At 37.1% G+C, this 27,398-nt stretch overlaps 1 protein-coding gene across 1 annotated transcript in view; it reads right to left on the minus strand.

The window, feature by feature from the left end:
- Positions 1 to 27,398, minus strand: part of Smchd1 (structural maintenance of chromosomes flexible hinge domain containing 1) — a 112,957-nt gene that overhangs the window by 39,330 nt on the left and 46,229 nt on the right. The window contains exons 16-29 of the mRNA XM_055610118.1: positions 26,616 to 26,698; positions 26,375 to 26,488; positions 24,079 to 24,156; positions 23,470 to 23,589; positions 20,094 to 20,238; positions 16,617 to 16,713; positions 13,489 to 13,561; positions 10,940 to 11,079; positions 9,528 to 9,662; positions 7,624 to 7,851; positions 6,127 to 6,275; positions 3,776 to 3,864; positions 3,097 to 3,215; positions 466 to 633 (exon numbers count right to left, since the gene is read on the minus strand). Of these exons, the coding sequence (XP_055466093.1) occupies positions 466 to 633; positions 3,097 to 3,215; positions 3,776 to 3,864; positions 6,127 to 6,275; positions 7,624 to 7,851; positions 9,528 to 9,662; positions 10,940 to 11,079; positions 13,489 to 13,561; positions 16,617 to 16,713; positions 20,094 to 20,238; positions 23,470 to 23,589; positions 24,079 to 24,156; positions 26,375 to 26,488; positions 26,616 to 26,698 (1,738 nt within the window). The remainder of the gene's footprint in view (positions 1 to 465; positions 634 to 3,096; positions 3,216 to 3,775; positions 3,865 to 6,126; positions 6,276 to 7,623; positions 7,852 to 9,527; positions 9,663 to 10,939; positions 11,080 to 13,488; positions 13,562 to 16,616; positions 16,714 to 20,093; positions 20,239 to 23,469; positions 23,590 to 24,078; positions 24,157 to 26,374; positions 26,489 to 26,615; positions 26,699 to 27,398) is intronic.

Raw genomic sequence — 27,398 nt, forward strand, 5'->3', positions numbered from 1 at the left:
ACTGGCAAGGGAAGACTCCCAATGTGACATCTAGCCCAAGTACACACCTTGCCACACGTGCATACTAGTGCTCATCTTCCATACACACTTACACACTCACACACAGGCTAATCTTCAAAGATAAAAAACCTACATTGCACCTTTTATATTACTATAAGAGAACAATGAAACAAAGTTAGCAAAAATCAGCTGACTGATGAAATAGGTTTCTAGCATCATCAGTTTTACTATTCTATTTTTTATGCATGTCTAGAACACTTTTAAAGGTCTAAATTATTACATTCATAATTTCAGCAAGCTAGGACAAAGTAAGCAATTCAAATATAGGGTCATCTTGTTTTGTCACTGTTAGTTACAATTATTGTTTCTTCTAAAACAAAGTCTTATCTTTTCTAGTCCATCAAGACCCTGAAAGCAATTAGCCTGTGCTACTAACTCTTCCAATGAAGACATGAAGTTGCATACCTCTTTCAGCTCTGGCCAGTCGATAAGAAGCAGCTTGGTTGGAGGTCCAGAAACAAGGTGCACGCGAATAAAGTCAGAAAACTCTCTCCAAGTAAAACAAAGATCCTTATGTCCAGGAGGACCTGGAGTAAATCTGATGCCTCGCACACTTATACTCTGTGTGCTGGCCTGGTGAAGAAAAATACATTGGGAAAACACAAAGTTAATATTTCTTGGTCTTAAAAAAGCATCATTCACAAGCTATTTCTGGGTAACAGACTGAAGCTATGACAACACTGGCATACTCCACTCTTTTTATAGGACAGGAAGAGTGATATTTTATCTCTTCAGTCAGAGAAACGAATCTAAAAGACTATAGATTATATATATGAGACATATATATATATATAAGTATATATATATTTTTTTACCTTATCTTCTCATAATTTCCCCTTTTCTTCTACAGGTTATCTTTTGATCAAAATGCTTAAGTCCTCAAACCTAAACAAATTTTCTTAGCTCTGCTCCCTAGTACTAGAAGTAAAGGCATGTGCCGCCATGCCTGGCTTGAGCTCTCTGAATTTTGTAATATTTCTATAGACTGATTAAGATTCTTAATGTAGCCAGGCGCTGGTGGCACACACCTTCAATCCAAACACTGGGAGGCAGGGGCAGAGGGACACAGGCAAATCACTTGTGAGTTCAAGGCCAGCATGGTCTACAGACTGAGTTCCAGGACAGCAAGGGCTACACAGGGGAACCCTGATTAGAATGCCCCATAACCCTTCAAAAAGATTCCTAATCTATAAATATAAAGCACTTCAAAATTGGCAACTTTTCGAGTGTCATGTTAGTAGTCAAAACCTTTTGGATCTCAGAACATTTCAAATGTTGTATTAGGGATGCTCAATCTGTATTTGTACTTTTCTTTAACCTCAAACGCAAGCATTCCTGAAACTTGGCTCTTATATTTTCCCCTCGGTTTGTAATTGTATTTTCACTGTGCCTTTTCTTTAGATGTTTCCAGAAACAACCTACATGATAGCATACTAGTATCTTCACTATTTTTTTCTCCCCATTTTTTTTTTTTTGCATGCCCTCCCCTTTGTTAAAATGATATTCACACTGAGTGGGGCTCTTGTTGATGCTTATCAATTATTCGGAATAGTGGCCATTACACTCTATCAATGAGTCAAGAAGCCAGTCCCTGATCTTTGCAACATGACTAGATGGTCTAACTCACTGTAGACCAGAAATGGCACAGAGGCACTCAGGTTTTAACGGTGGCTCCTCAGGACCCATATCCTGTATGTGTAGACTTACTCATGTACACATTTAAATCTGTTTTGTCTTTATATGTCTGGGTGCTTTTACTACATGTATGGCTATGCAATACTTGTGTGTGAAAGTGTACTTAAGATGAGTCAAACAGCATGTTTATATGCTGTTAGAAATAGTCTAGTGGTCTGGGAACACTCAAGGTGTAAAAAGGCAGGTTACACTTCAGGACTAATGCGGTCAACGAGGAGAGGAGGCCGTGCACACTGTGTGCACGGAGAAACAAGAAGCAGACTCCTCCCAAAGCAACAGTCGCGCATTCATCCTCATTTCATGGCACATAAGAGCTGAAAGGAGATAAAGGAGTGACCTGAAATCAGAACGCGCAGGCTTTAGATAAACAGAACTCATAAGAGTTCCTTAGCATTAGAAATAATAGCCTAACAGGGAAGGCAGAAACTAGTGGGGAAACGCCACAGGGGAGCCTCTTTTTCATGGTTGTCCTGTCAAGGCAATAGCCCAAGAATCAGACTCTGGATGCCTGGGAGAACTCCTTTTGCTACCCAACACTGCCTTGCAGGTTTCTTCAAGACCCACTTCTATCCTTCTGCTTAATGTTGTCTTTGACCTTTTCAAGAAAAGCACTCCATGCTTTTTTTAAGCTCCAAGAATGTTATCAGGGCCTTTGCTTTTAAAGCTAAACTGAATTTACTGTACAGTGGCAAAGTTAACAGTATTCTGTTTTAATACAGGGGTAAACATTAAGTTTTATTTAAATATCTAACTGAAAATGTACATAAATGTGTACATGTAGGTAGACATACATGTGTACAAATAGAGTGAAATATTATAGCAACTACAATTTCCTTCACAGTAATATTGTTAAAGGAAAAGCAATGATGGCTGCAAGTGAATGATGGGATCTGAGAAAACACCTGCTATTCCATTTACTTTTACTTGCAAATGTGCAAAGTAATTTTTTTTTATTTTGAAGGTTCTGGGTCTTACAAATGCTAGCCACGCAATTTCATAAATAAAAGGTTTTTTGTTTGTTTGTATAAATAAAAGTTTTAATGTCTGTGAAGAAGTTTTGACGTTAATCAAGTTTAGATGTTAATCAAGGCTGCCAAGATGATTCATCGCAGGAAATCTGCCACCAAGTCCAAACTCAGCGCCTGGGACTCACATGGTGGAAGGAGAGAATGGACTCCCACAAGTTGTCCTTGGCTCCAAACATGCACCACGGCAAGCACTTAGCCAAGTGTAATATGTATTCACATACACTAATAAAATACAATTTTTAAAAATTCAAAATACGTAAAGTTAAACTTCCAACTTTTCAAACACAAAAGCACTTTTATAGGGCAGTCATACCTCCAAAGTAGTTTTCAAGTTTGAGCTATCAAGTCCAACTCCAGCAATTGACAAAGCAGATAAAGAATCTGCTGAAAATGCCGAAATCTGATTTCCATACTGATCTGTAACTATTACAACTTTAAAAGAAAAAAAAAAAAAGCTTCAAATTAAAATCATTTTTAAGATGTATCTTACACATAAAATATACTTTGAAGCTTTAAATTACTCTCATACATAGGTAATATACATATATACATATTATTTCTCATAACCATTAAACTATATCCAGAACCTGTGTAGAAATGTTTAAATACCGTTTTAATTTTTGAGGTACACAGTTAACATTATTTGTGTTTGTGAGGTGCTAGGGATTGAGCACAGGTCCACATACACAGTAGACATGCACTAGCAATGAACTACATCTCAATGCCTAAATCAGGCTTTTTACTAAAATTTAATAGAAAAGTTTGATAGTATTTAATTTTTCTAGTTATACGAAAAAAAAAAGGTTACACAGGAATCAATTCACTCAAACCTTTAATACTGATTATTATTTCTTATAACAAAGGCAAGATTTCTAAAACAAACTGTCTTATAAAACTGAGTTTCAATGAATGCCAAAAAATATCTTTCTCACCATATATTTTAAAACATTAGTGAAAGTCAGCATCATACAAAAATAAGTAGGTATACTAACCTATTTCTCCTTGAAGCTCTTGGCCCATCTGCACTGTTTTGTCTCCTTTTAACTCACATTTTAAATGTTTGGGATCATCAGGAAGAGGTCTAAAATTGGTTTAGTTAAAAGGTTTTAATTAACCATTAATTGCAGAAACAGTGAAGAACGACCACATATATAATGCCCTACATTTAAATACAATAGCACCTCTCCAAAACTTTCATTTTTAATAGTTATTGACTATACAGAAGTTACATTATACTCTTTATATAACATTTTAAAAGTTATAAGAAGAACCACTGTCAATAGACTAGTAAGAATAAATCACAACAATGAATTGTAGTCAGAGCAGAGAGAACAGCATAGAATAGAGGAATACAGTGTTAGGAGTAGTGTGGCAAGGAAAGTGGTCTTTTGCTCATTTATACCAGGTTCTATTCTCTGAGCTGTGGATACTAATTTGAGTGAACTCAGTTTCAAAATTCACCACTAACCAAGGTCTAATTTTTTTCTCCTAAAAACCACACCCTATCTTTTGTATATTTCAGGCCTCTGTTGCTTTCAATTAAAGGACTTTCCTTTGGTGCATTTTTAGTGTTACTAAGAGAGCAATTAAGTGCAGGGTTATAATTATGAAAAGGATTAATCACTGTCAATCATATATAGTGCCACCACTTGTAATCCCAGCAGTTGGGAGGCTGAGGCAGGAAGATCATAACTTTGAATCCAGCCTGGACTACAGAGCAGGACTCTGTCTCTAACAAAACCCCAACAATTACCCACTATGTACAATGCAGCTTTACTGTAAAGACAATCTCCCATATTTTATAGAAATTAAAAGGTGATTTTTTTTTTTTTTTAATCCTAGAAGCAACTTTTTTTTTTCCCAGGTGAGCTTTTTATTCCTGCATAAATGGTCTGGCACCACGAGCAAGCTGATCTCTCACAGTCCTATCTCCCGGCTAACAGTTCTACCACCCTTCAACCCGCCAATGAAGCCATTGAACTACTGCCCAGCGGCGAGGCTGGCACTAGCTGCTGCTTTTCAAGGAAATGAGAGCTTGACCCTGGCACCAAGCCAGAAGTGGTGGTGATGACTGGGCCAGCTCCCTCTTCCCCTGGCAATCGTGACTAAGGCTTTCTGCGATGTGGCCTCAGCTGACAGTGGGAAGTTTGTCTCAGTCGTGTCTCTTTCGGACCCTGTCTGGGTCACTGTTGTCACTTTCCAAACTACAGTGGCAGGATGCTGAAGTGAAGCCAGAAGCTGGCAGCGAGACCTACAGAGAACTCTGAACTCCACTGCAATGCCCTTGCCCTGGCCCCCACCCCGTCTGCTGGAAAAGCCAACCAAGTCCTGCTGAGCCACAGCTGCTCAGGAATCAGGCACAGACCTGAACAGAACCCATGCACTGTTCATCACTAGGGTGCACTCAAAGCACCTAAACACCCCACAAGGTAGGTTTCACTACTCTCCGCACTTTCCAAGGTTAACAGGCTCAGAGGGGAAGCCACAGGCTTGTCTTAATGTCTCAATGCAATTGGGCAGTGATGATGTGTCCTGAGCCCTTGCTCTAAAGTTAGCCCTTCTCAGCGGTTCTCAGCCTTCCTAATGCTGAGACCCCTTAATAGAGTTCCTCATGCTGTGGTGAGCCCAACCAGAAAATTATTTTTGTTGATACTCATAACTATAACTTTGCTGGTATGAACTGTAATGTTCAATACCTATGTTTTCTGATGGCCTTAGCTGATCCCTGTGAAAGGATAATTAGAAACCACAGAGGAGTCATGACCCATAGGTTGAGAACCACTGCCTTAGGAACCAGGACATCTAAGAAAGCAAGAGATGGGAAAGGGGGAATAAGTGTTTTCTTTAAAGATTTATTTATTATGTATACAATGTGTGTTTTGCATACACATCTGCATGCCAGAAGAGGGCACCAGATTTCATTTTAGATGGTTGTGAGCCACCATGTGGTTGCTAGGAGTTGAACTCAGGACCTCTTAACCTCTGAGCCATCTCTCCAGCCCCCAAGGCAGTAACTCTTTAAGTTACCCTGATCCTGAAAATGTCTGGAGCTTGACAAGAGAGGTGGCCACAGCAACTGAACTGCACCTGCCAGAGTGCGAGAGGGAGTTCTAGGCATTGATTGCCATCCAACACTCTCAGGGAGGGAAGCTTCATCTCCCTCCCCAAGAGTAGCACAGCACAGTGACTCCAGAAGACTTGGCTATAGTGGCCAGTGGCAGCCCTGGACAGTCCTACGGCACTAGAAGCAACTCCCCCCGCCCAAAAGAGTACACTGCAGAAAACTATTCTGTTATGGTATGCTAAGTCTGAAAATATGCCAAATTACACCAAGTTCACCAACCTTACTGTAAAGGCGCTTTCCAGAGACACATGGTCATCTTGGAAAGACACCTGGCAGTAGCGTCCATCTTTCACAGAGGTTGGTACTTGGACATCAGGAAGCAGGCCTTGCAGCAAATGTTCCTTGTTGACCTCAGGCGTCCAGTTGACCTAGGAGGGATTCACACAGCACAAAGCTCAGAGGCGTACTTAAAGCCTTTCCATAGCCATACCCACTTGCTTTCCAAAGATTCTCTCTCCCTCTCACACCTCCCTTCCCCTTCCCTCTAACCTCTCTTTGCTCTCTTCCCTCTTCTTCTCTCTCCCTCCCTCCGCCTCTCCTCTCCCTCTTTCCCTCCCATCCTGCCTTTCTCTCCTTCTTTCCCTCTCCCCTTCTCTACTCCCCTGATCTTTTGGAACAGGGGTCCAGAGAGAACTAGCTGCCACCAAACTCATGTTGCTTAGGATGGGGATGAACTCATGACCTTCCGCTTCCCAGCTGCCAGCATTACAGGACTGCCACTACACCCCAACTATATACTGAAGAAGCTTACAGCTAATTACAATTTATCACCACCCCAAGCCGAAGAAACACAAAGGATATTTTTTCTTTTTTTTTTTTTAAAGATTCATTTATTATTTATATAGTATTCTGCCTGCATGTGTGCCAGCAGGACAGGAGTATACCAGATTTCATCATAGATGGTTATAAGCCGGGAATTGAACTCATGACCCTTGGAAGAACAGCCAGTGCTCTTTATCCCCTGGAGCCATCTCTCCAGGTTCTTTTTCTTCTTTTAATGTATTTTCTTGAGACAGAGTCTATGCAGCCTTGATTATCCTAGAACACTCTATATATACCAGGGTGGCCTTAAAATCAGAGCCCCAGCCCTTCTGTCTCCCAAGTCCTGGGATTAAAGACCACCACACCGAACTAGAAAGTCACTTTATAATCACAAATATATCATAGAATAAACAGTAATGATTATATCATAAACAGTGTCTTTGTTTTTGCTGCAAATATTTCTGAATCATACTTTCTACAAGTTCACTAAATTTCTACCTTTATTTTATAGGAACACAAACGCTTATTTCTCATCGGTAAAAACATATTGATTATAGTTGTCCCAATCTTTTTTTTTTAAGATTTATTTATTTTATATATATGAGTGTTCTGTCTGCATTTACATCTGCCAGAAGAGGGAATCAGTTCATATTATAGATGGTTGTGAGCCACATGTGGTTGCCGGGAATTGAACTCATGACCTTTGGAAGAGCAGACAGCGCTCTTAACCGCTGATCCATCTCTCCAGCCCAGTTGTTCCAATCTTAATCAGTAAAAATGTGTTTGAGTCTAATAATGATTTAACAATCACAATCCAAAACCACAATTTCTTTAGCACCAACCTAATAACAGTGTTTTTCTTTGATAAACAATTTCTTAAGGATATCCACAAAATTTCAATTTTACAAACACAATCAAGTTTTTACAAGTAAACAATTTTTAAAGAATACTTACTTTAATCTTTTCTGCCAAGGATGGTGTGATATTGATTTCTCTTTCTCCTTCATCATACATTTGAAAAATTAGATTGCGCATTATATCGCCTGCTATCCAATTAACCTCATCCTGATGTTTGATCTGGATTGCTTTTTGTCCCTCTACACTAAATATCTGTAGACGAGCAACGTGGCTACTGGGAAGTAACTTGATAGTCTTTTCCACTGGTAACACATCTTTACAACTCTAGAAGAGAAAACATAAACACAACAAGTGACCTATGTAATCCTTTTCTTTTCTTTCACAGCGGACCCATGGCACTGTCTAACAATTTAGTTTCAATATCAGGGAAGATCACAGTTACATTGTAGGTTTTGTCATTTATGAGGCAGATGTGGTGGCACCCACCTGTAATCTTAGAACTTGGGAGGTGTAGGCAGGAGGTCAGGAGTTCAAGCCATCTCAGCTACACAGTAAGTTCAAGGTCAGCCTGGAATATACAGGAGACCCTGCCTTTAAAACAAACAGAAAAAATGTACTTTTAATAATATGTATTTTACACCATCAGGCATAAATGGCAATGGGTACATTCTGAAAACTACTAACAAAGATGCCTTCTTTGTTTTTTAATTTAAAACTATTATAAATTCACAAAATTTAAGTTAAGTCACAATTGCCATCAATTAATAAAGAAACCATGATGCTTCCATAAAATTGGAGACAAGTTGCTGCCACAGAAAATATTACTTTTTATTATTAAATTCTATAGAAATGTTATATTTTTTTTCTATTAATAGCACACAGGGATAAATGAACAAACTTGTTTATATCCAGAAGGGTTTTAGATGCCACAAAAACTGAGCTTATCAATATACTGAGAAATTTATACTGATTATTAATACACTACAGTTGTACAGATCCATCATATAGAAGTTGCTTACAGGCATAGAACATTAAACTATTATTCCATTACTTCTTTAATAAACCATAACACCTTCAACAGCAAAGTTATGTATAACTTCCTCATTATAAAATATCAAGCAACTTATTTTAAAGGCATACAAATTTACTTGACCCCTTACTCTCAAGGTCTGCCGCATAAAAGCAGATATAACCTGCCATTTGTCTTTACTTAACTGAATTCCTGGTATTCTGATGCTGCTGTATAATTAAGCCCCATTGGCCTCAAAGGCCATATCCTCCACATCCCCACATAACAGAAAGTCCTCTACTTGACAGTTTGCAAGGTATGTGCATGCACGAGCATGCACACAAACACACAAGTACTTACTTAACATTACTGCATAAAGAAAATACATCCTAGAGCTGAGTGTGGTGGTACATGCCTTTAATCCCAGCACTCAGGAGGTGGAGGCAGGCAGATCTCTGGGAGTTCAAGGCCAGCCTGACCTACAAATAGTCCAGCACAGTCAGGGCTCTATAACAAAAAAAACCCTGTCTCGGGGGGGAAAAAAAAAAAAAGCATCTTAAATATTTTAAGGTTATCACAGGCACATACTGCTTTTGTAGATACACCTGGGTTCAGTTCCTACTACATAAACCTGGTGGCTCACAGCTGCCTGTCACTTTAGCTTCAAGGGATCCAATGCTTCTGAGGATACACACGTGAATGCAAGCACATGCACGCTCACACACACGGGCACACATACACACCACCCCTAATTTTAAAATATACCTTTAAAAGAGAAAAATATAATCACTACTAGTTATAAACATTGTAACAGATGATCAAGATTACTAGCATGTGATATAAAATGTTAAAATACTGTTATATTTCACATTGTACTTAAGAGAAACACCAACATTGCACATTTTAGCATCAAACAACTTTGCATAAAATACTCCACAGCTGTTAAAGGCCTTAACAACTTGGTGTGATACCAATGAGAGCAGTAGCTTACAGGTATCTCAATCCTGGCGGTCAGTGTCTGGTCTTTCTTAATGTTCTGAACTTGAATTGCTGATCCTGTTAGGATGCTGGTTCCAGAGCTACTGCAATCCACAGTGTAGACTGGTAGGCTTGGAGCACCTAGAAACTAGACAGAGGGTGGAAGATCCATGAAACTACTCAGTCACTGTTCAAATTCTTGAATAATTTACCACAGCTAGTATTTCTGGCTCTATACTGGAAAGTTCTAAATACAACTCAAAATGCTAGAATTTAATAAAAATTGATTTTTCTATCTTACATAAAATGTATCCTTTTAGAAAAGCTAACTTCCTCAAACATTATTCTTTTTTATTTAAAAAAGATGGAGCTGAGTTACAAATGTTACTGTCATCTCTTTAGCCCTCTTTTTCACTTTGAGTTGCTTTTGTAGTAGACCTTACCCCACCTTTGTTTATTCACTCACTGAAAATTCTTAAAGACAGTTTTATCATTCTATTTATAAATGAAACACTTTCTCTACAGTTAGGGGAGGGAGGAAGATGGCTCAGTAGCTGATAAAGTATTTCCATGCAAGCAGAAGGACCAGGATTCGAATCCCCAGAAACCACGTAAAAAGCTGGTTTTAGTGGTGCATGCACCTCTCCAATCATAGTGTTCCAAAAGCAAGGTAGAAGTCAGAGACAGGAAATGCCCCTGAAATTATTCTGCCATATGCATTCCAACACATGAAAGCAGACATACACAAAGAGATACATATATACATATATATATGGGGGGAAATAAAGAGAAGGGAGAAAACTTTCACCCACAAACCTACCAAACTCTAGAGCTGGGCGTGGTAGTGAAGGCCTTTAATCCCAAATACTAAAGAGACTAACTAAGGCAGTAGAAAGAATCATAAATTTAAGCCTTCTTGGGCTACAAGGCCAGCTTGAACAACTTTCAAATCCTGTCTCAAAACAAAAAAATCAAAACAGGGCTGAGGATACAGCTTAATGGTAGAGCATCTGATTAGTATGAACAAGCCCTTAAATTCAGTTTCCAATACAGTAAAGGAAAAAGAAAAAGAAATCAAAGAAAGAACCAAAACTAGGAAGAGCTAGTGTCTTTAATGGCTTGGGCTATTAAAAACCTTTTGACAAGGAAAGGTCTTAAGAATTTTTATATGGACTAATCATGAAGATTTGATTTCCAAACAAACAAACAAACACAAACAAACAAACAAAACCAAACAAAAAACAAAGTCAGATTTACTTCCTTTGGTTTTATTAAATTATCTTTCAAAATTCAAAAACAAAAAACAATGCAAAAACTTACTATTTAAGGTTTAACCTTAAAGCAGCAAAAAGTCACTGCTGTTTACTAACATAAAAATCAAAACAAAACCTAATTATCCACAGCTGTATGTCACAATAAGCTTACCTTACAATGAACAATCAGTTTTGGTTGTGTGGTTATGTTGTCTGACTCATCCACAACTTCCACCTGAAATGGGAAAGCTGTTCCATTCTCTATAACTAGAATTTCTGAGTCAGGTTTCACTTTTAGTTGACGAGGGGGACCTATCAGGAAATTATGTAATAAAATACATATTCAGCAGAATCAATAAATTGAATTTTTTTGTACTTAACAGTTATAAATGATGCAAGAAAGAAAAAAGAATAGAGAACTTAATAAATTCTCTCTTCTAAATGTAATTTGTGTATGTGATGGAATAGTCTCAATAGCATAGTTAAATGTCAGATATCTAGGGTTAGTTTTACATAAGCTGTAATACACTAAGTAACTCAACTGAAATATTACCTAAATAGTCCCAAAAAACCTTAAAATACTTCAGAGGAAAAACATTCAAGAAGCAAAACAAATTTATAAAAATACAGTTTATTTATAATATTTAACTTTGTACAATGACTGATGTTTCCAGCATAAGCAATAACATGCTGTTTTCAGGCATCATAACACAGTTCAAGAAAGCAGGATGCAACTCTGTAATTGCACAATTCTAGCATCAGTGAGTTGGAGACTAGTATGGGCTATGTAATAAAACTATGTTCCCCCAAACAAACTACTGGTGGCTATGTAATTATATAAGCAGATTAAGTATACTGCTCACCCTTTGAGATCATAAGGCAGCTATATCATGTATTTCCTGTAAGACTAATAAAATGGGCCTATACTTGTACAGTATATTGACTATACGCTCCACATTCCTAATACTTTAAAATTCAATTAATGCTAAATACTGACAAAAGTATACAAAGTTACTAGACACATTTACTTTACTTTATACTATTGATTAATACAAATATTTAAAATGTGCCAACTACCATGCCATGTTTTAAGCAAGCACGACTATGCTCATTACATACAACACAAGGTTCTATACCTCCATTTTAGAGGAATAGAAGCATCCACAAACATCAGAAAATATTTGATCAAGAGACTACAAAAAGAAAATACTTAATACAAAGAGATGCACAGGGCCCGAGGTCAGTTAGTGGCAAAGTCAAGCTTAAGACCTGGTTTATGATGAAATTTCTTCGCTTCTATCACAACACTATGCTATTTGCATAACACCAAAAATGTACCTAAGTCATAAGATTTCTACAAGTCAATTCCATATGGCTTAGCTTCCTTCTAAAAACCTACATATTTATTACTATCAATGAACATTTTTCCCCACTAGTGCCAATTTTCACTTCTTGATCAATCAATCAATGTATGAACCTCTAAGAAGTTCAATTTGTAAATGCAAATACGCTATTGGTTCCTCCTGCTAGCATCTAGTATGAACTGCATTTTTATCACTTGTAGACAATGGACTGCTAAGCATCATAGCTAAACTTACATGCAAACTGTCCCTAGGCCTTTTTGTCTAGGATCAAGTGTAAAAAACACTTATAAGCAAAATCTTAAAGTGTTTCACAAATACTAGCAGGTCTCATTTTGCACAGGACAGTGTTAAAGAAAGCTCATGTATTTTAGTACTGTGCTCTCAGTTCAACAACTGCAAAGCCATGCGGGGAAGGACTACCCATATTAACTCATTTAGTTGCTACAGCCCCATGAGAGTAGGTAAGTTTCTCAGTTGTTTGAAAAAGCATCCCACCATCCCTCCCTCTTCTCCAAGCGTGCCCCTCCCCAAGTCCACTGATAAGGGAGGTCTTCCTCCCCTTCCTTCTGATCCTAGTCCATCAGGTCTTATCAGGAGTAGCTGCACTCTCTTAGAACCCATGGCAGTTCAGTGTCCAAGTGGGTTCCAAAGTAATGGGAACAGGGACTGTCTCTGACATGAACTGATTGGCCTGCTCTTTGATCACCTCCCCCTGAAGGGGGAGCAGCCTTACCAGGACCTTTAATTTTTAAGACATGAAAGTTATACCAATAAAAAATTGATACAGGAGACCCAGTTTTAACCTAAATCTAATAAGTGTATCTCTAAAAAATATTTCCCAAGACACAATTAGTACTTGCAAATTTCCCCCAAGATTGTGTTACATTTTGCAATTTAGAATTTTTTTTTTTTTGTGGTTGGTAGTTTTTAAGATTCACACTGAAGCTGAGGGTGTAGCTCAGTTGATAAGAGTACTTGCCTAGAATGCAGCCCTAAATTTAATCCCAACCCCACATAAACCAGGTCTGATGGTACATGCCCGTAATCCATCACTTGGGAGGTTGAGGCCTCATCCTTGGCTACCTAAGCAGTCTCTAAGGCCAGCCTGGTCTACACTGTCTCATTTTTTCCCTTTATCTTGGTCCTACCCTGTTTTTTAAGAAGTAAAAACTTGGAGCTATTAACAATCTTACTCAAACATCAAACTGTAGAAACAGTATCATTCATGTGTACATACTTTCCCATATACATAATTAAACTGCAGCTTCAACATCCTACATCCTGGCCAATCACCACTATTGTAATCTAAGAATGTTTAAAAAGTAACTATTACAAATATTTTTCAAAATAATATTACCAGGTAGCAATCTAATTTTCAAAATCTGCGAGTCTTCTTTTAAACCCGGAAGAATAACCTTTAGATTAAAATTCTGTTGGAAAAAAAAAAAACAGCAAAAATTACACCTCAGTTTTAAATAAGTAGCTTACCATTTCAATTCTTTCAGTTTTTACTTCCTCATCATTACATAAATATACTCATAATTTTAGTCAGTAAAATTATTACAAATATTTAAGAATCCCAGAAGAAAAACCTTTCCTTAAACTTGGACAGTGACCCTCAGGCAGTTATCAGAATGAGGGTGTGCTTTTTAAATGTAAAAGAGGGGCAGAAAGACAGCTCAGTAGCCAAGGGCATTTGCCACTCTTGCAAAGAGACCCAAGTTCAGTTCCCAGAACCCACGGCTACAATCACCCGTAACTCTAGTCCAGGGGATCCAATTAGCTCTTCTGGACTCCACAGTCACCAGGCACCCACGTGGTATGCATACATAAATGTAGGTCATAGTTATAACTAAAAATATTTTTAAGTGAAACAAGAAAGGAGTAGGAAAAAAGGAACTGAACTCTGAACAGAAATGTTAACTAACGAGATTTAAGTAAAAGATCCATTTAAAAGTTGAGCAAGAAACTAAACAGAACTCTTAAAAGAAAAAATAAATTTTATTAAAAAACTAAAAATAATATTTCTTAGAAAAGGTGGATCACCCCTAGCAATTAGGGAATTGCAAATCAAAACAAGTAAGATTTCATCTTATTCCAGTCACAATGGCAAGATCAATGGAACAAGCTACAGCAGCAAATGCTGTAAGGGATGTGGAGAAAAGAGAACCTTCATTCACTGTTGGGTTTGCAAGCTGTCAATCCACCCTGAAAATCAGTATGGAAAACCCTCAACAAGCTAAAAATAAATCTTCCATATGGCCCAGGTATAGCATCCTTGCTATATGCTCAAAGGGCTCAACATCATACTCCACAGATACTCAGTCATAGTCATTGCTATTTTATTTACAATAGCTAGGAAACAGAAACAAGCCCAAATGTCCTTCAAATGATGGATTGTGTGTGTGTATGTGTGTGTGTATATATATATATACATACACACACATACACACACACACTATGGAACACAATTCAGATATAAAGAAAAATGAAAGAATGAACTTTGCAAGTAATGAATATAATGAAAAAAGATTACATTGAGTATAGTAACTCAGACCCAGAAAGACAACTATCACATTTTCTCTCATCTAAGACTCCTAATTCCAAATCTTTAAATGTCAAAAATTAAAAGGTCTTACATTATTACCTATTTACCTAAAATTACATATAACACATGTAAATCTATGTGTATAAATATACATACATAGTTTAATAAATTGTTCATATCCAGGATAACAAGGTCTCCCCCAAGAGCCACAGACTAATAAAACCCTCAATGCCAGGCATGAGACTCCTCCTCTCAAGCTGTTGGTCAGGGGAGTCCAAGAGACTTCTAAAACATATAGGCTGTTGCTATTGTCCTTAGTTGCATCACAGAGATTCAAGGTAAATGATGAAGACACAATGCACTTACTGAAAGTTTCCTCCCTTGAGGACTAGTTTTATGGTATCAGAAGATATTATGCAAGCTTCTGAGGGAGGAAAGCAAACAACAGTCCTACCCAGCTATCTTGCCCATCATGGCACAATGTTCCTTAAAGGAGCAACAGCAGCATGCACCTCTTGCTGGTAACCAACAGGTTTCTAACTGGACTTAAAGCTTACTCGACAAGAGAAATCATGCCTGGTATTGGAAACCTAGCCAACTATTCAGAGCTAGTAAGGTCATGGATCTTGGAGAACCCACAATCACTACATTATTTAAGCAGCATAATTCCTAACAACACTCTAAATATGCATCCTTATACCCACAGCTAAGTGTAGCCCCTCATCCCTTTCATCAAAGAAGTATTTCTTTGCATCAGAGAGAGACCATTACAGAAAACCACAACCAATCAAAATGCGATCCTGTGGTTCCCAGCCACAACAGATATATCAAGTTCACAATTCCTGCACCCAAGGCTCAGGGAACATCAAGAAAAGGGGGGCTTAAAGATTCGAAGAGTCAGAGGAACAGGAAGTCTGGTGTGAGACTGCATTTCCTAGAAATGTCAGAGATGCATTCTTCTGGCCTCCTCAGGTACCACAATGCCTGAGGTGTGCATAGATGTACATACAGGCATAATATCACCTCCCAATACAAAATAATATATATATATATATATATATAAATAATATAATATATAATATATATAATAATATATATAAAATATTTTCAACTAGAAGTAATTTGAATTTTAGAATATCTGCATAAACAAAGCAGATACTTAGAAAATGAAGTCGAAACACAAAATTCATCTAATTTTCACCTTAAATACAATACCTTAAGGTAATTAAAAAAAACCAAATAAATAGTATTTCAGTATGTTCATTCTGACTGACATCTATCAAGAGAGGTCAGGTATTGAATGCTCTATCCATGGCATCAGGTGAACATTCAATACATTCCAGATCAGGGCTGCTCTACCTGCAACACCTGAAGAAACTCACGCTTCTTTCCTTCCTTTGGGCTGGTGTTGGAAGGTTAAACCCAGTGCCTTCCAAGCACTCTAACATAGACCCAAACCCTAGCAAGCTCTATTTAACAGAATATTGATAGGAAAATATATCTTTCTTAACAAAATATAATCCTAACGAATACTTCCTTTTATTATCAAAACATGTTAAGATAGTCAGATAAAGTTTCACTGATTTGGAATTGTGGTTTCTGTTCTAAGAAAAATGTAAGAAGGAGGAAAAAGTAAAATACTATGAGGAAAGTTGAATAAACGCTTCTGAATGAAGATGAAGACAGCTAAAAAAAAAAAAAAATTGAAATATTGAAATGACTACAGAAACAAAAGTGCCAAATTTCTACACTACACAGATCTAACTGGCAAGTCAGGTAACACAGCACTGATGAATTTTTAACAACTCAGAATTACTAAATCTTATTTACAAAATACTAAAAAGAGGAAAACAAAGCCAGATCATTTACCATTAAATTTCAATTTGCCATAACAGGAACCAAGTAATAAATATTGTAACATTATGTATAATGCTTACCTTGCCTTGACAAGAGTTAACCGGACCTTTAGCTACGACACCTTGAATTACACAATTTGGGCCTCTGGTTATTTCTTCATAATGTAAGGACAGACCACTGGAAAAAACAGATTATTTTTAAATTCCCTTGCAGCATCTACAAATAAATTTGCAAATATGCTGCTACCATGATTAATTCATCTAATAAAAATTTTAATTTAATTTAAAGAAGATGAAATAAAGAATAAATTCTACTTCAACTTAGCCTCCCTACAAAGTAAGTATTCTAATGAACAAAACATTGAGGTTCTACACAAAGAAAGAGATAGGGGGAGGAGGAAGAACTAAGAGCATATTGACAATTTAACACTTACTTATTTAGTGTGTGTAATATGTGTGCACGCTTGTAGTTCACAGTACATGAATACCGTGATGTGCGTGAGAAGGTCAGAGGTTATCTCCTTCTACCGCATAGGTCCCAGTGACTAAAACCTCAGGTTTGGCGGCCAAGTATCATCATCCACTGAACCATCTGGTCCACACTAATCATTTAAATTTACTCTTTGGGACAGCGAGATGACTCGTCAGTGAAGCGCATGGAACTCTCTATACTGGGCCAGGCTTCAGCTGCAGCACCCATGCTGGGCCAGGCCACAACCACCACATCTTGCTCAAAAGGGATCTGAACTCTCCAATGTCCTCAAGTATCTGCACTCATGTGCAAATGTATCCACACAGATAAAAAATAAGATGAAATCTTAAAAAAAAAAAGTTACTTGCCTTGTAAAGTAAGAACATGAAGACAGAAGAAAAATTAATTAGTAAACATCCATTTATTTCAAATTACCTCTGCAGTTTATAAGTTAAGACATAAAGTATTTCAATAATATGCCAACTGAATGTGCTGTTTGGGACATTTGTCTATTATCTAATCCTGATTTGTCAGAAGTTCAGAACAACTTAGTTTCACCTTGGTTACTAGAATTCTTTAGCATGGGTGGCTCTTTTTGGACTTTCCCCTAGTCTGTTGGTGCAGAAGACTAGTCTAAAACAATGGCACCCTGTGACATATTTAACAAAATCAACATTAACGATGTAAAGCGAAATACAAAATAGCTCTCAGCAAGATGACATATTACCGCTTTTGCTGGCTCTTAAAATCCCCGTAATATGAAATGAGAATTTTTACTACTAACGTAACCACCAAAAAAATAAAAATAAATTAAAAAAAAAAATAAGGTAGTATGTAAGAAGGTAGAAAGACAACAAAACTCAGGCCAAAACTCAGGCCAAGTGGGAAACGAATTCATAGTTACAACAAAGCTGAATACTAAAACAGCTGTGAAAAAAAGCTGGACATCAAATGTGTCAAAGATACATGCAAAAGCTGATAATACCAGCAGACTTTTAGAATTGGGGGCAAAAGAGAGGAAAGACAGACAGGAAAGGGAAGTGGGGGGGGGGAGAGAAGTAGGTAGATATTTAGATCCTAGATAAATAATAAATAAATATATAATCTTTTTTAAAAAATTGAGGCTGGAGAGATGGCTCAGAGGTTAAGAGCACCGGCTACTTTTCCAGAGGTCCTGAGTTTAATTCCCATCAACCACATGGTGGCTCACAACCATCTATAATGAAATCTGGTGTGCCCTCTTCTGGCATACAGGTATACACGCAGACAGAATACTGCATAAGTAATAAATAAATAAATCTATCTTTAGATTCCTAGAACTACACTCTCTAATACTAGCAGATACCTTAAAGGTTACTTTAGAACAGACTAAAAGGAGAGAGCATTGAACTAGAGGCAGAAGAAAAGCTGACAGAGTAAACACACTAAAAAGAATAAAAGGGATAAAGCAAGCAAGCAAGCATGTAGATACTGATAGCTTTTCACCCTCCATTCCCATGCCAGTCCTGTTCCTTGACTAGTCAGGAACCATAGACAGTATTAGCCACTGTAAGGAAAATGAGCAAAAATCATTCTCTGAGGAAACTACATGGCCCAAGATGAAAAGGACTACACTGCTCACCACATAGAGACCTCTTCTCCCAAGTTTGCATCCAATTCACATTCAGATTCCTTGGTCCCATACTGATCCTTGTGGGACATGTGCTTACAGCAGAGAGCAAACCATTGGTAGAAGATATAAAATACAAAGGCTTCCAACTGTTCCCTAAAGTCTGGTATTAAGACCACTCTTAAGATGATTTTCCTCCACAGAATTGATTACCAAGCTAAGTGTATGTGCCCTTTCTCTGTGTCTGCTTATTGTGCAGGTCACTGGCCTTTTGACATATGTGTTACAGAGTGCTGGGTATGTGCCTATGGAGCTTGTCAAAGCACTCTGCTTCACCTCTGCTCAAAGGTCCACTGAGGGGACTCTGTCCTTCCCACTGCTGTCTACCTCCCTATCTTAGGGTCATTTATTTCTTTGTTCATTATCTCTAGATTTCTCTTGCTCTGTGTACTTCAATGCCTTCCCACAGTAGTCAGCTCTTCCTGGAGTTCCACACCTAATGTTTTGTTTTAAACAAGCACAGAACTATTAAAGTTATGGCTATGTCTAATCCACCATTTTCAATAAAATCATTTGAAAAACAAAATTTAATGATTTGTATCCACTCAGCTACTAAAAAACAATACAACACTCCAAAACGTAAGATGTATTGGTTTTGCCAATTTCCTTAGCAGGCTGCCTGTGATCCCATGATGGCTTAACATTTATTCAACAGAGCTTTTATTTTACAACTATCTTTGTTTTCTGGACTGGGAAATAGGATTTGGGTGCAATTCTCTCTCCTGAACATTGAATACAGAGAGAATAAAGGAACTTCACATATGAAGATGGACAAAGAAAGAGAGTAACAATTATAAAAGTAAAGGACTAATCATCTAGGCCTGGTAGTAAACATCTGTAATCCTAATACTCAGGAGGCAGATGCAGGAGGATTGGCCCCAAGTTCAAAACCAGCTTGGTCTACATAGTGAGTTACAGATTAGCCAGCACAATATATCAAGACTATTTCAAAAAGAAGAAACAATGCCTTCCACGTTCAAATACAAGCTCAATTACCAGGGTCTTGGGAATGGAACTCTGGTCCTTGAGATTGCAAAGCAGGTATTTTATTGGCTGAACTATCCTCCACGCCTCAGCTATCACTCCTAAGCAAACAAAAGCAACTAACAGAATTGCCATTGGATAGCACACCACACTTATTAAAAAAATAAATAAATAAATAAATAAAAATTTAAAAAAATGGAGTAAGAGCCAATGATTTCAACAGTAAATTTATTAATACATTTCTCTGAGGTAACTTGTGCATGACATTGTAGTCACAGAGGACGACAGAGGCTTTGGGCCGAGTACCCAGAAATCATAACATTCACTAAGAACATTTAAAACATTAATAGCAACACTAACCTTATATCTACACACAAAAGAATAAATACTTAGCAAATAAAAAAACACAAATACAAATAAACCATTCAATTACCTTGCTTCAAGAACTGGCTGAATATCAGATAATAGTTGGGTAGGGTGACCAAATTCATCCTGTAACTCCAGAGGAATATTGAATGGAACTCCAACACGAAAAGGAGAATCCAGAAGACCAAATGAAAACTTCTCAGGCTTGCCCTCTTTAACAAAAGCAAAAGGAAAAAGTAATTATCTATCAATTTATATAATTTATAAAGGTTAGCTAATAATTTATTGGAGGTCAGAAACAGACCGATTAAATTGCAGCTGTAATGAAGATGGCATTTAAATCTGTGCCAGGACTGGAAGATGGCTCAGCAGTTAAACACCTGCATTGCTCTTACAGAGGACCTAAGTCTATTCCCAACACGGTTGTCAGGTGGCTCACAATGCCTCTAATGCCAGCTCCAGAGTATCTGGTGCCCTCTTCTGGCCTCTGTGGGAGCTTGTACATATATCCACACACTGATATGTGTGATAATTAAAAATAAAACCTTAAAAATAAGTTGTGCAAAGATTTAACTAGTGCCAACAATCAACATGTGCAAACAAGCTTAGAACTTTATCTCATACCATATGTCAAAAAAACCTCAAGGGGTGGATATATCAAAGGGTTTCTTTCTTTAATTTTATTCATATTACTATTACTGAAGCAGTCTTAAACCACAAGTTTAAGGTAATCCTACAATCTAACTTCTAAGGGCTTGATTGTAGATAGTGTACCATCATGCCAAACCGAAAATCGTTTCTAAACTATCAAATTACAAGAGTATAATGAAGGATGCTCATGCTCTTAATAAAGAATTCCCAAGATAAAACAGTTCTCAAAAACTAAGCCAATTTGATGAATGTACAAGGAAATGTGAAAATAATTGTAATATATACAATAAGGAGCTAAAGACCAAGGAAATAATTATCTATTCGCACTGTCTCATTTGTTTACTGTATATATATAAATGTTCCTGAGTGCACACATTCACACAAAGTTAGAAAGGAATTCAGCTTTGAGTATGCTCTATCACTGGGCTTACACTCTAACCACGAACCATCTATTTCAAAGTGTGCTCTCTAGTCTACTAGTCTCAACTGTCCCTTGGAATCTAAGAGAAATTAAACTTAAGAGTTCACCCTTAAACATGCAGAGTCAGAAACTGCAAATAGCCAAGCACACTAAGACAGATATTTAGGAAACTGCCTAGCTAGAGTAAGTTCAAGGTTAGCCTAGGCACGTTTATTGAGATCCTATCTAAAAATAAAAATCACTAGGGATATCTCTCTGGCAAGGGCTTGCCTAGGTTATATAAGGCCCTAGATCCAATGCCCAGTACAGATACACAGACACGAAGTTTTTTTGTTTTTTTCTTTTTTTTTTTGAGTGACACTGAGTAGGCTGTGCTTTAATAAACCATTCAAGGAAGTTCAGTTACAAATTCAAATTTGAGAATCACAACTTCAAAGTCATAAAATAAGCACTGTAAGTGAACAAGCTTTCAGATGACATACAATGGGCTAGAAGCAGCCTGAATCTTAAAAGTTAGAGAAACTGCTTAACCACTAATTTTGCTATGTAAATATTGAGGTCAGAGGGAATTAGCTTATGGGAAATGAATTCTCAGTCTAGTGTTGTGTTCTATACATAGTTCTTTAAGCTTTATATCAACACTAAAAAACCTATTTTACATAAACAACAAAACAAAACAAAAAAAACCTTATTTTTTCTTAGCCAAAAAAAAAAAAAAAACCTAAATGGTTCAACAGCCAACTATTTAGAATACAACAAATCTACACCATTAGGTACATTTCTAGAACAAGAATTAATTTTAAGAAATAACACCTTGGGCTGGAGAGATGGCTCAGGGGTTCACACTGCAGCTCACAACCACATGCCATTCCAAGTCCAAGGATTCAGAGCTTTCTTCTGACCTCCATGGGCACCAGGCACAAATACAGTACGCAGATACATACAGCCAAAACACCCATACACATTAAGTAATTTTTTAAAATAAACAAATCTCCTATTGGTACTTGTGATTTTAAAAAGGCATGCCACCCAAACTTCTCCCCTCCCCCAAAATAAACAAAAACAACAATAAAAAAACCTCACAAAAGTGCTACTATAGATTTTATAAGACTAAATCTACAAAACAATAAACAAGAAAAAAAATACACTAGCAAAAATGTGAATGCTGAAGACCAGAAGAGTAAATGTAACTGACTTAGCATTAGCAGAGTAAACGAAGATCATTAAATCCTCCAATACCAACAAAGTCAAGGTCCACTGTATATTCGTGGTATAATGAAACTGGAACACAACTGAAAGATTTTTTTTTTTTAATTGACCCAAGTTTCCCAAATCACTATTCCTCAACACAGAGAACAGTCATACCTTTCTCCTCCCCAGCAAAAGATGGAAGGCCTATTCTCCATGGAAGAAAACAGGCAGGCCTAAGGAATGAGACACACACACTAGGAAAGGGTGCAGAGTTCACCGAAAACTGAAAACCATTAGAAGGACTGCGTATATAACACGTCAGACCTTTCCTCTCTGCTGGTGCCAGCTGCAGCCTTCCCTAGCAGCCGATTAGAAGGTTCCACTCTGGGGAATCTCAATAGCCAAACTGGGAAAACCTAAAAATTCTCATAAAATAAAACATTGTTTTCATGTATTTTATTTTAAAATATGAGCAAATGCTGTCATGTAAGATAAACACAGCAAACAAGCAAGCACACCAAACCAAAAAGTGAAACTGACTGTGAATGAGAAAAAGCACTACAAAGAAAAAAAACCTACTATTAATAGTCCAAGAGAACAAAGCTATTTTCAATCCTTGGAATGGGAAGATCATACTTTAAAACTGGGAATAACAGAATGATACAACAGCAAGAAAACTCAATGTAAAGCAGAGCAATGTTAGAGCAATCTCAAGTAATAAACAAGCAAACAAGAGATAAAAAGGAGGAAAAATTAATTAGTAGACTAGTGTAGAAAACCAGTATTTTCATAATATTTAAAAAATATAAAATCAAATATTTTTTAAGATAAAACAGATGTTTCAAAACTAAAAAGGTTATGAACTACATAGCAGCTGATAAAAATGATTCTATAATAGTGCAACTTAGACAGTCAGAAACAGAAAAAAAAATTCCTCAAACATCTGAAATCATGGAAAGGCTTAAGATTTAGAATAACTGTAGACTATGCAAAGTATAAAAATAATTAAATAATTGTTTAAAAAGATATCATCAGAATTAAGGAAGAATATGAATGACAAGTACTTTTATAATCATTTATAAACCAAGATGTTTACTCAATTATGTTATCTTTTATTAAATTACACAATTTTCTCCCCTTGATAGCCCCATCAGCAGATGAAATTATACATTTTGCTTACCTTTAACAGAAAATTTAATTGCTTTAGATGGTAGTGATCGTCCTGCATAGGTATCTGCATTACTTTCATTCAATACCACTTGTAATTTCAATGTGTAATTACCTAGTTTCTGGATATTTTCTGGATAAATTAAAATAGATTAAAAATCATGTCAATATACACTGATATATATAATTTTCTTTTTCAGGGATGAGGGGCTCTCAAAGATTGCCCAGTCTGTTCTTACAACAGTTCACTCAAGCAGTTCTTGTGGCCAAGTTCCCTGAGTAGCTATGATAGATATGAAGATAGGAAGCCAAGGAAGGGTGGGAGCTGTTTGCAGTGGTGATAGGGAGCAAACAGGGCCTCAACCATGGCATCCAAGCACAGCAGGGGTGGGAGAGATGGCTCAGCAGTTAACATTACTTGTTGCTCTTGCAGAAGGACCAGGTTTGACTCAAAACCATCCCTAATTTCAGTGTAAGGAATTTGATGCTACCCTCCTGGTCTCCACTAGCACTATGCGTGCAGAGTGTACACATACATACATGGAGGCAAAATACTCACACCATAAAATAAAAAATTTAATCTAAAAATGAATAAAAATAATTAAAATTCAGAGTAACTTACCCATTTTTTTAAACCAATAAGGCCATTTTCCTCCGTGTTGACTGATATGTGAAATGATTTCTTTATTTCCACTTGAAGCTTGATAAAAGAATAGAAGTACTCACTTGAGAAACTAAGTATAAAAAATGAGGTGTCACAATAGCATCAAATGCAGTTATCTTTATGTGATATACACTTCATAAAATTATGTAGCTTCAAACTATACATTATCTTATGCATGAGTAAAAACAATGCTTTCTTTTAAAGAGTAACGGAGCAGAAGCAAGACAGTCTTTTAGAGATATGCCCAGAGATGGAGCATAAGGTTTCTGCTTTTGGCTTTTAAAAAAAACTTCCACATATGTATGTTAGTTTACAATCCCAGCAGTGACTGAGCTTGCCCTTCCCCACATCCTCACCAGCATAAGTTGTATTTGTTTCTTGATGACAGCCATTTTGCCATAGATGAGATAAATCTTCAACATAATTTAATTTACATTTCCCTGGTAGCTAAGAATGTCGAACACTTTAAAAAATTAATTGTTCATTTCTTTTCCTTCTTTTGAGAATTCTATATTCTGCTCCTTTGTCTGTCTATCTATCTATTAAAAAAAAAAAAAAAGACAGGGTTTCTCTATGTAGCTTTAGCTGTCTTGGACTTGCCTCAAACTCAGAGATCTGCCTGCCTTTGCCTCAAGTGCTGAGATTAAAAGGCACACACCCCTGCACCTGGCTTAGTTGATTTTTTTCAATACTTATTTAGATTTCTTTCAATTCAAGTTTTAATCTATATACTGATTGAAGTGGAAGTTTCTGGTTTCTTTGAAGACTCAGTTTTGTCATGTGATGTTTTACTTCCAGCTCATGCTAAGGGTGTGACTTTGGCCAGCTGAAAACACCCTGAGGAGAGGAGATATTCTGAAGCCCAGGGACAGTGAGACAACACTTTTTGGATTGACATCCCTGCTTTGGTCTGTGGTCTTCGACACTTCACTTCACAGAAGGAAACCCTCCAGAGAACTTCTCAGGGCAATCCAACTGAGTCTTAGGGCTTTGCTAACTTGTCCCGATCTGCAGAATCATGCTGACTCATATTGCTGTTTGTTGTTGGCATTTGGACTGGACTGTTGGTATCCAGACAACAAAGAGTGGTGTCACTCCAAGGAACTACTTCTAAAAAGCTCTACAACCCCCCTTTCCTAATAACCTTTTTTCTTCCCTACTTCTGGTCAGTGTGCTGGAAGGGAGTAAAAGCTAACCTTAAATAAGGTAGGTTTGTTGGAAAACCTAAGCCTACAACTGATCCTGTAAGATGTCTGTCTGAGAGAGACTTTCTCTCATTTTGTAGTGACTCTTCATGGGACTATTTCCTTTGCTGTATGTATAAAAGCTTGTTCATGCCACTGGGGCCCATCTGCAAACTGCTGGCCTCACTTCCTGAGTGCCTAAATCATATTCATAAATTTTAACCTATGCCTGTAACTTGAAGTTTCAGATCTTCTGTCAAGGCCTTGGATTTATCTGTAATTGACTTCTGTGCAGAGCAAGGGATAAAGATTTAGCTCCACTGTTTTACAGGCAGATATCCAGTTTTCCCAGCACCATTGTTAAAGTGGTAATCTCATATCTTACTCTGGCCCCTTGAGATACAAACACGAAGGCATGCGCATGGGCACACTGACACACACATCACACACACACACACACACACACACACACACACACACACACACACCCCTTATCCTTACTTCGTTAAATAAGCAGATGTGAAAAGTAGATGGCACGGCTAGAAAGGAAAACAAGAAAGAAATACACCTCTCACCTGGCAGTCACCTACCTAACCTAACAAAGCACACAGCACTGTGCTGTGGAAGCTGGCCCTTCACTACAGCGGCGTAGGCTGTGCTCTGCAGGGCAGCTACAGTGAGGTGCAGGGGATTCTGAGACTCAAAACCCATACTAGTTTTGGTTTCAGGCAACCTCCTCCCTCCAAATACAGCCTTGGTCCTAAAAGTCCTAAATTTTATCGAATTACTCCCCCTTTCCCAATTGCTAAAAATGTCCTCCAAATGCCTAGAAAAACTCACAGGTATTTGCAGATTAAGTTGCTCTACTCAAGCCATAAAAAACTCCTTATTCCCTGAGTTTTGGGCCTCAGGTGAGTTGACCTACCTGACTTTTGGAAGCGTGAACATTAATTTCTATTTTGTAACTTTAACCAAATTTGCTGTATAAACCAGATTACAGTCATCAAAATTACAGATATTCAATTTTTCTTACATATTCACTACAGGCCCAAGTTATTCTATGTACGTACTGTGTAGTATAACTTTAAGTTCAACCAGCAGCTTCTTTGATCCTCCATGACTTGGTCCTGGGAGCTTCTGCATTGCTTCCCCCTTTTTGTTTAGTATTTCAATTCTTAACGCACCTATGAGCCCAAAGCGAAAAGAAAGAGTGTCATAATTTTAATATCTTATGGTTTTCTATATATTAGAAGTAGACAATTTAAAAAAATGGACATAACTAATGGGAGGGGATATTAGAAAACAACATACCAATTGGGGTTCCAGCAGGTCTAATTTCATTTGGTAATAATTCATCTCCTTCAGGCCAAGTTATAGATAATCTATCAGGGAGCCTATTATAAAATGAACATATTGATGTTTGGTGAATTCAGTTAATTACAGCATTAATTAAAACATGCAAATTAGTAGAAGTTAAACCTTATTTTTGCTGTGCCTAATAAAAAGCCAAGATAAAAATCTATCTTGTTATTAACAGGTGTGATTTTTCTCTTTATTTACAGTACAAATTACCTTCTCAAGACAAAATAAAATTTTCTACTCAGAAACAAAAGTAGCATCATTAGCTTGATCCATAAAAAGACATTTCATCTATTTCATTTTCTTTCCCTTTTTTATTTGTTTGATTTTAAAGTGGTGCTGGTAGGGCCCTCTTAATATTAATACATGCTATCCTGGAACTTACTGCACAGTTCAGGCTAGCCCTCAACGCCCTGCCTCAGTCTCTTGAGGGACAAGGGGACAGCTGCTATTATCTTACTGGCTACTTCTTTTTCAATGTACTTTACTTCTTAGAAGTCAGTTTCCTCTAGCTAAACTACACCGAATGATTTTAAAAGCCTGTGTCAAGGTATAAATAAATCTAACACTTTAGATAAGATTTCTATCCTTTTCTACAAATTTAGGTTCCTGTTTAACTCCAACATTTAATGTCAAAGAATTTGCCTTAGGGTACATGACATATACAAGAATACTGAATAGCACTACAATTCTTGGATTATAAATTTTTAATGTTTTTTTTTTTTCTTTCTTTCT

Source organism: Psammomys obesus, unplaced genomic scaffold, assembly GCF_907164565.1.
Source record: "Psammomys obesus unplaced genomic scaffold, mPsaObe1.curated_primary_1811, whole genome shotgun sequence".
In the NCBI taxonomy this organism is placed as follows: Eukaryota; Metazoa; Chordata; class Mammalia; order Rodentia; family Muridae; genus Psammomys; species Psammomys obesus.